This window comes from Gymnoscopelus braueri (assembly GCF_963280865.1).
Source record: "Gymnoscopelus braueri genome assembly, chromosome: 8".
In the NCBI taxonomy this organism is placed as follows: Eukaryota; Metazoa; Chordata; class Actinopteri; order Myctophiformes; family Myctophidae; genus Gymnoscopelus; species Gymnoscopelus braueri.
In genome coordinates, this window is record NC_137609.1 from 36,975,947 (window position 1) to 36,985,693 (window position 9,747).

General features: G+C 41.7%; 1 protein-coding gene across 1 annotated transcript; it reads left to right on the forward strand.

The window, feature by feature from the left end:
- The first annotated feature begins 997 nt into the window (after nucleotides 1-997).
- On the forward strand, nucleotides 998-5,162 carry LOC308089808 (aquaporin-11-like). The gene is made up of 3 exons (XM_080434735.1): nucleotides 998-1,719; nucleotides 3,184-3,300; nucleotides 3,383-5,162. Exons 1-3 carry the CDS (start codon nucleotides 1,122-1,124, stop codon nucleotides 3,484-3,486), a joined length of 819 nt encoding a protein of 272 aa, XP_080290861.1. The 5' UTR covers nucleotides 998-1,121; the 3' UTR covers nucleotides 3,487-5,162.
- Nucleotides 5,163-9,747: the final 4,585 nt, after the last annotated feature.

Here is a 9,747-nt window from a genome sequence, read left to right on the forward strand (position 1 = left end):
TCTTGTGTAAAGGATTCATGTGGGAGGGAGTGAGCCCTAGGTCCACGCAATACTGAAATACTTTACAAGTATGAGAAAACCATTCTATAACCTGATGTGTTTAAAAAAAAACATTATTCCTGATAAATGCAGCCTATCCTATATCTACCAAGCACAAGTCCAGTAGAAGTAGTAACTGGCAGCAGTTGGACAACTCCACAAGGTGGAGCCAGAGAACATCTTCAAGAGTCAACCTTCATTAGGGTGCTTAAACTTCAGAAAGCCACTTGTCACAGACCAGACTATGACAGAATGTCACAAATGGACCCATTCACAAAGTAATGGCATGAGCCCCCCCATTATGGGCTATCAAAACGTTACAATTTACCAAGATGAGGGAATCAGTCTCTCATACAGGCTCTGAACATACAAGTCTCTGAACCTAATTATATCTAACTCCTGCCACTCAAATAATGAAGATTGTTGTGAAGTATCATGACCGTTCCGTGATAGTTAAAATGTTCTCTGCTTAATTTGGGGTTATAATAGCCTAATCATTATAATAAATTACTTAGGATATACTGCAGTGCTTTTCTAAGCATAGCCTACTCAAAGAGGCTTTACATAGTGCTTTATAAGTATAGGTACATCTAAAACGGAAAAAAAGAAAAACTTACAAAAGTAAAGCTTGCAGATTTATATCACACTAACTAATGTTGCCAGGCCAGCCTCTAAAACACTGGTTCCCAAACACTGGGTCGTTAAATATCCCTTGATTTTGTGTTTCCTAACTTTTGTTTTTAATTATTATCATTTCAGAATGTTTCATGGATTAGATACAAATTCAATGATTAAAAAAAAATAAAAAATTGAGTCTCGAGCAAAAAAGTTTAGAAACCAGTGCTCTAAAACATTACTTCAGTTTGTGAATATAGCGCCATCTACTGTTACATTCTAAAGATTCCAGCAGCTTCCGCCTGCAGTGCAGTCAGTAGTTTGTGCAGTGAGTGAGCGGTGTGGAAGTGTAACTGCTGTTGGACTTTAAAGGGACCAAAGTGAACTCCGGCTGAAGCGTCAAAGAAAGCACACCGAGACAGTGAACCAGGGGAGACGGTCCTCGGCTCTCTCTAGACGGGACAACAATGACAGACTTGGGCATTTCCATAGCTCTGCTGGGTGCGATCGTGCTTCTCAGCGAGGCGACACGTAGGACAGCAGCCAGACTCGTGTCTCAGAAGCAGCATTACTGGATTTACTTGCTGGAAATAGCGTCAACCTTCCAACTGTGTGCGTGCACCCACGAGCTCAAGATCCTGGGCGAAGTCGCGAGGATCGAGCCTCACATCGGGTTGACTTTAACTTACGTAATTACGGTGATTCACATACTAACTTTCCAAGATGCATTGTGCAATCCCATCGGAGCTCTGGAACTCGCTTACCGCGGGCGATCCAGCGGCAAACGCGCGTTTCTCCTGATATTATGTCAGTTTGTAGGGGCGATCGCGGCGCAGCTCTTCGCCGCCGCCGTCTGGACCCTGGGGATGTCCGACCTGCACGTTAAACACGAACGCTTCGGGTTCAGGTGCTTCAACCCCTTCGGGGGCAGTGTGATGGAGGCCCTGGCCGTGGAGCTGGCCTGCTCCTTCGCAATGCAGGCTGCGGTGCTGCACCTCCACAAGCTGCACGAGAAGTTGAGGGTCCACGCGGTGGCTGCTGCGATCACCTCTCTGGTCTACTTAGGTTCGTCGTGGAGCAGTGGTTCTCACACTTTTTCATGTCAAGCACCCCCAAAATGATATGTATTTGGCTGCGGACCCCCCATCTAAAAAAAATATATATATAGATCTGCATTTGAACCATGGTTAAAGTGGTTCAAATGATTGTGACTCTATCTTAACAAATTTTGCTGGGGACCCCCTGGTACCCCCCAAGGACCCCTGTGGGTCCCCGGACCCCACTTTGAGAACCAATGTCGTAGAGCATAAGAAGGAAGAAGTAGCAGATATTTTACTTGAGTTAAAAGTAGCACGATATAAAAAATAATTTGTTACAGGCAAAAGGCCAGTGTCAAAATGTACTTAAAGTACCAAAAGTTGAAAGTACTCATTATGCAGAATGTCCAATTTCAGTGATTGGCTGTTTTCAAATGTATACAAAATAAATATTTTGAAAATGGCAGATCTACAAGCACACAATGTGTCACTGTAGATAGGGCTGAAGTGGTTAATGTATGTGTTATAATAATCAAAATCTACAAAGCAACTAGTAATTCAAGTTTTCAAATAATTGTAGTGAGTAAAAAGTACAATATGTGTCTCTGAGAGGTAGTGGAGTAGAAGTAAAAGTATTGAAAATTGGAAATACTCCAGTAAAGAAAAAATACCTCAAAATTTGAGAAAAGTACAGTACTTGAGTACATACTTAGTTACTTTACACCACTGTATATTGGGGTGCCATTCAGTTTACTCTGGCATGTTTACGTTTTAGCCATCAAATTATGATGATGGATTAATGTCAAGGGTCATTTTCTAAATGTGAGAAAAGTTGCACTGTTATGTAGATTTTGAACATGCATGCTAATAAGTAGACATTCATAGGAACGTGGGCTGCACTGGTTGGCTTATTCATCTTGATCTGCTGTTAACCCATTAAGACCTGAGGCAGATTCTACGAATGTCTTCTACATCCCAACAGTATTCTGAATACAGTATTCTTTCTATATCAGTGGTGCTCAAGTGCCGCGCTATGAGCTTGTATATCTGCTATTTTTGAATAGCCAAAGTATAAAATAATGGTTAAAGGGGTTCAAATCTAAAATGACAGATGTTTTCCGGTCTTGGGTGAATTGGATGAATTTGCTTTGTTAGTCTTAAACAGGAGTAGTACCCAGCTTATATTTTTAGACTATAATAGAGGGAGAAGATGACCTTAAGTAAAATGTTGCTTAGGTATGTGCTCAGGCATTTGCTTAGGTAGGTGTACTGTAACATCTGAAATTCGAACCCGGGTCTCCCATGAAGGGAAACATCTACCGCTACGACAAGAGGGAATCCCCTTTGGCCAGGGGGGAGATGTTAGGCTTATGGGCTTCAGGCTCAGCTACTCTGCTACATTCACCCAAATGGAGCTGTGCTAGACATGGTGAAGCTAGTAGTTGATATGTTTGTCATGTTTTTAATGTTTTGTATTTTTTCTTGTGTGCAGGAGGTAATATTTCAGGTGCCGTTTTCAACCCAATCTTGGCGTTCTCCATCCAGTTTCCATGCAGTGGCAACACGTTCCTGGATTACAGTTTTGTCTATTGGCTTGGACCGGTTTTAGGTAAACAAAAAACTTTTTTTTAGGCCTTGTGTGGTTCCAAATACTGAACAAAACTAACATCCTCTTTCTTATCTATCCCTAGGCGTGGCAAGCTGCATACTTCTCTTTGAGAAAATCATCCCGTTCCTCTCTGGAAAAAGTACTGCTGGACTAGATGCATCTGTCGAGAAAAAGAAACTTCAGTAGCAAAACCACATTCATCCATGACCATGTGGACCATACTGTAGCTTCTCTGGGTGGATAGGTTCTGGTTGCATTTAGTCTATTCATCCTAAGGATGAATTCATGCACGTCTTAAATGTTCAGATGTTCTATTCACTCGATTCCAAACACAACCTGAAATGCACAATGCCTTTGTTGACTTTACACTCATCTTAATGTTGGATTTTCACACTAGCTGATGGATGAGGTGGTAATTAGGTTCTGATGTTGAAATGTGATTTTGGGTTTTTTTAAAATACATTTTTGTATTATTATTCAATGTGAGGATAATAACTAATTCATTACTACTTTTATCAGACAGGGATTCCCACAAGGACAGTCAATGTTAGCACAAGACTATGAACAGATTATTCAAATCTCAGTTAGAATTACTTTGAAAAAACACCAGGTGATTGGAAATAGTGGAACTCCAAAAGGTAAAATGCAAGACCTTTAGCTCAGCTTCGCATTTTTTATTGTGATACTCCAGGCTGCCGACATGGCTACTGCCTTTATCAAAGCATCATGAATATAGAAAATATTCTTCATAGAGAAAGCCCTAGTGTAGCGGTTAGAGCATATGCCTTTCATGCAGAAGGTCGTGGGTTTCAACCCTACTCGAGGTCAACGTCAGCAAGGGCACGTGGTCGCAATGCGTCCCTAACACCAAATCAAATTGGTTCAGATCTGAGACAAGTCTCCTGCAGGAGGCGCGTCTGAAGCCTGTCCTGGACGGGAGTCTCGTCTCCAGATGTAAAAAACTGATGAGATTCTTCATAGAGAAAGATTACCGGTAGATAATTGTATAATCTCAGTGTAGCAGAGTTGCCTAGCCTAAAGGCCTAATATCTCCACTGGCCAAGGGGATTCCCTCTTGTACGAGCAGTTGATACGATACAGTATGATATTACTTTATTATTAGTTTTCACATACATTTGTCTTGTGACACAGCAGCCCCCATATGCAACACATGATACACACATTTGACATATATGTCAAACGTGTTCAAATGTTTGGTTTCCCACGCAGGAGACCCAGGTTAAAATCTCGGGTGTTATTTCCGGGTTCGAATCTCGGGTGTTACTGGTGCCGTGACCCCGGATCGGGTTTCCTGGTGGGGGAGAGATCAAAGGGGGTGAATGTAGCACAGTTCAAAAGCCATTTCCCCCGGCCAAGGAGGAATTCCCTCTTTTGGTGTGCTGTTATTTCCACTCATCTGGTGTTCGAGGTTTGTTTTTGTTTAGTTTTTCTACAAAGTTTTGACTGTACCTGAGCACCCATAGCCACGGGGAGCCAATCAGAGGACGCCCTCTGCTCCTCATCTTGACTCAGTCACCATGATGTTCGTTGCCTAGGGTTCATGCTTTACTCTGTAAGTCACTCTGGATAAGAGCTTATGCTAAATGCCTTGTAGTTAGGATTACCTCAGAAGATACTTTGTCACATTTGATGTTGGAGGTTGAGTGCATCTTCTGTGTGCCAAAGGACTCGATCGAAATGTAGACACTGGATCTTGTATTACCTCAAAGGTTACATAACTAAACATGCCTCACTATGTAATTGCATAATGAAATGTATGTATGCCTGATTATTATTTATATCAAAAGCTCAATTTATTATTTCCAAAATTGTCTTTATGGAATAAAACTGGGTTTAACACAGCTAAGTTCAATTTAAATATGAGCACACTTGTCAGGCTAATGTCAACTCTGGCTGCCAGTCACTTATTTATTTGATCCCTTCATGGGGGCATAGTCCAGACTCCAAGGCCTGCTGGTGCCACATTCAACCACACTCCACGCCAACTGAGACAAGCAAAAAGCAGTGGGTTAATAAGGAGAGTTGATAGATAATAAGTTGTAAGCAGCATGGACCACCTCTGCATCTCCATCTCCTGACTCATTGATCCATTGTAAATATTTCTTCTGTATCGTTGTCTCCTGAGACTCAACCATGGACGCTCTTGTCTCAGAGTGTGGGACAAGAACAACTGCAAATAGCGATCAAGGGACTGATGTTTTGACAGTGCAGCTGCCCGTGTCACTGGAATAAATATCGTCCTTCTGTGAGACACAAAGGCCTTTCTGTGACAACAATGAAGGGATAACTTGACTGTCTGGAAAACCAGGGCGTACAGCACAGCACACAATGCCATGTCAGAAAGGCTGCCAGTTGGTGAGAAACGTATGATTCGTAAATAGTGATTTGAGTCTGAGACTGGCAACATGCTTGTTACTAAGGACCCTGTGCATGGCACTGTACAAAGACTTGTTGGAAGAGATGTTGCTGTAACTTATCCACTTTAAATCTGGCATCCCTATTTTGGACATATCATAGGGAACAATGTCATAGGGAACAATTTTCAATTTTCAATTTTTTTTTTTTCAAAAATAGCTAAAATAGCCGATGTTTGAGCTCACGACACATTGTGACACATTGTGAGCTTGTAGATCGGCTATTTTCCCTATTCATTGTAGATTGAGTATAAAGGGCTTAAATGGTTATCCACAACGCATGGGGCTAGATGAGGGGTTTCCATACGTAAGCCTGCTCATGTCACCCCAAACCCCCAAATTGTCTTACCATTACTTTCAAGATAGACAAAATAGCCTAGATTAATAGTGGTAATATCGAATAGTAGGCCTAAGTGTGGTCAAATTCTTAATTGTAATAATTTGAAGAGAAAATAATAATAGTGACATTAAATTACACTCAATTGGCTGGGGTCCCACCAGAACCCGCTCAATAACCCCTGGGGGTCCCTGGACCCCACCATTAATCAGGAAAACAAATCTGTACTGCTTTAATGCCTGTCCTCGTAACATTTTTCCTCTCAGTACATATTCATTTTCCCACATGTTTGTACAAAGGTACAGGTTATTTATCATGGCTAGAAATGTATATATACCGACAAAGAATAAACATACCCCAGTGTAAAATTTACAGGATTCTAATGTGAAAGCACATCAAAGTGCTCATTATTCTGTATTCTGTGGTTGAGAAACAGAAAAAGAGTGGATATTGGTGGTGAATGCTTAAGGAGCCAGCACAGGCCTGCATGGCATCTGTTGCTCAACCTGACCTTTATCCCCTCCCCTCCCCTCTCTGTCCAAATTAGACACAGCTAAGAGAAACATTAGCTTCCCAGTTCAATATGCAACATGAGATTTGTTAGATCTCGCATGGCAAGATTACGGGTCTATCCAAAACATGTTAAGGACGGCCAATCACAGGCTGTACCATTCTGGAATCAGTCATTAATTACAGTCTGTCAGCTAGGGCACTAGCTGTCACCCACATCATCATCTAGGCCGGGTCACAAAGTCTGACGACCTTTTTGTCAGATATCTGAGGGATATTTTGGTGTGATGTATGTCTGATCTCACTTTTCTCACCTGGTTATTAATGAACGAAGCCTGATTTACTTCATCACATGACATGAACATACATTAGGCATTACTGAGAGCCCCTGCTGTTCATTCATGCAAGCCAGACTGTAATTTATGTCCGTTTTAATAACATCATACATCAATCACTGCAACGGTTAGGCCTGAAACCACAATCCTGTGGGAGCAGCAACAACAGGATTTTGTGGAGCAACAACATCTACTACCAGGTTACTCAGGATGTCAAGGACTCTGGTGAGGACTTACATCAAATAACAAAGGCATGTACTTAACTCAGCTAATTCCCTTTGGTGGACTCAACTTCCCTGATGAAGAAGCTTACACTGTCTGATCGGGTATAGGCCTAGCTGTGATAGTCATTTAAACCTCTGTGTTATGTGGCGCCCATTGGATAATACTAATACCTATGACATAACAGTTAGCGCACATTTATTTGTAGACACCCAAGAGATCATTACTGAGTGATTTCCCAAACAATCTATAATCTGACAAGATACTGTATCTTACAATATTCATTTGTTTTCAATATATAATCTGAAAACAAACAAGACCTTCAAGGCCAGCTTTATCAAAGAATAGCAATGTTTCTTTGGACCTTAGAATAAATGCAATTTATGCAGCAAAGTAGCTCTACACAGTAAAAACCCGGAGTGTTACTTTAACTCTCAGTGTAAAAATTGACCTGTAATGCAATGAAAGGAGAGCTCTCTCAAACGTTCAGTCTCAGTCATGGCAAGTACATGACAAGGCCCATACAGTGGCATTCTCAGTTCACACGTGCTAGAAATGGAACGGAATCCGTATGGCAGTCTTAGCACACACATGTGACAACATATCTGCTGAAAGGGCTGCTGGTGAATTTGTCTCAGGCTGTTCTATCACGGCTGCTTGGTTTAGGTTTAGCTGATTGCATGCAGGTCAATATTCCAAATAAGCTGTAACATGCTGGAGAGTTTAGTGAAGAAGGTGAAAATATCTATTTAACCAATTGAACCCTAGCTAATCTACCATCTCGCAACACATTATGAGCTTGTAGATCGGCTATTCTCGGTGAAGAGATTTGGTGTGATTTGGTGTGAGGGGGAAAGAAAGAGTGGACCAAGTACAGAGTAAGTATTAGTTTACAAAGTATTGAGGTTTTAAATGGTTAATTTATGCAATTTATGATATAGGACTCAACACCACCCTGTGCAACTGGATCCTGAGGAAGTGAGAGCCCTGACATCATAGTGTCAGGAGAACAACCTCCATCTCAATGTCAGCAAAACAAAGGAGATGATCGTGGACTACAGTATGCAGGGAGTACTCGCCATGAACAGGACTGCAGTGCAGTGGGGAGATTGTCTTCCTTTGCAGACTGAGGAGGTTCAGTCAAGATGATTTGGAGGTTTAATTTAATATAGCCTACTGTATGTACCCACAATATGTTGCAGGTTTCAGTTTTCTTATAAAATGCATTCTAAGATGTAACGATTTCTTCGAAGTCTTACAAAGTCTGTTAAGATGACGTGGATGAGAGAAGTTCATGGAAAACACAAGGTGATGTCTCAGTTATAGCAGCATAGAAGAAGAGCGATGCATCGGGAACACATTGAGTCTCAAACAAGTGTCCAAGTCAATGTGTTCTAATTTATTGAAAGACAGGCAGTCACATAATTTGAGTGTTGGACAGCCCACCGAGGCGGTCTCGTATGGGTGTAACTATTACACAGATAATAAAGTATGCCTATATGTGTGTAAGTGGAGTGAAGTGCAAAAGTTCATCAGATCAGATGAGATAAGCGGGGACAACGGCTGGGCTTCTTTGCTGCATCCGGAGTGCTGAGGTAAAGCTGTGCTGTGACCCACAGGGACCCGAAGTTGAGCAATATCAACAGGCTTTCCACCACTGGTGCATGTGGCCCCTCTCGAAGAAGGAAGGCGGTCAGATGACCAGATTAGACATGCACGAATCCTGCAGATAACTGTCACCTCTGCAAACATTGCAAACATTTCTAGACTAGCTGTAACCACCAAACATTAGAGTTAACAGTTTAGGCATTTAGGCAGAGTGACAAGGGGACAGGAAATGAGATTAAGAGGCACTGCACCTCGCTTCTCCATCGATGGCAGGTTGCACCCCTGCAAGAGGAGTTAGGTAGAGGAAAGGTCGGTAGGAGAAAGGTCAACACCTACTGTATATTGTATAATTTTCACAACATAAGAAGAGGCCCTTTGCCCTAAAAGGTCCCTGCATGCCAATGACACATGTGACACATTGTGTTTTCTGGTTTCTGGTCCAACTATTCTAAATCAGATACACACTCTGGAGCATACGGTTATAGATGTTCTATTCTCTGAATCTTCACGGAATCAGATGATTGAGTTGTGTTGCTTTGTTTACAATGACAGTGACACAACTCACGATCCAATCGATGTGAGTTATTTGACCTTTTGCCTTGTTGAGGCTGGTGATGCTATACCAAGCACAGTGAAAAGCATACACACACGTACATTGCACAACCATTCAAATGGTACACAAATACAGCTGAGACTGTTTTCTTTCTTTCTTTTTTGAAATTATAATTCCATTTTGATTTTAAGCAAGTGTTATGTACTTGGAAAATATCATTCAACATTATATCCTAACCACATGAACCCTAGCGTCCCTATTCTGGGCACTAGAAAGAGCACCCTCACCTTCAGGCCTTTGGGCCATTCTTACCTTAAGTACCCCCCATACCCCCCATCTTACATACCAAGCTGTTCCTACCTGAAAGCCCATTCACATGTAATATTAGCAACAGTAATTATGTTCAACTCTCTCTACTGGTTTGTGTTGATCAAATATCAGTGCTGT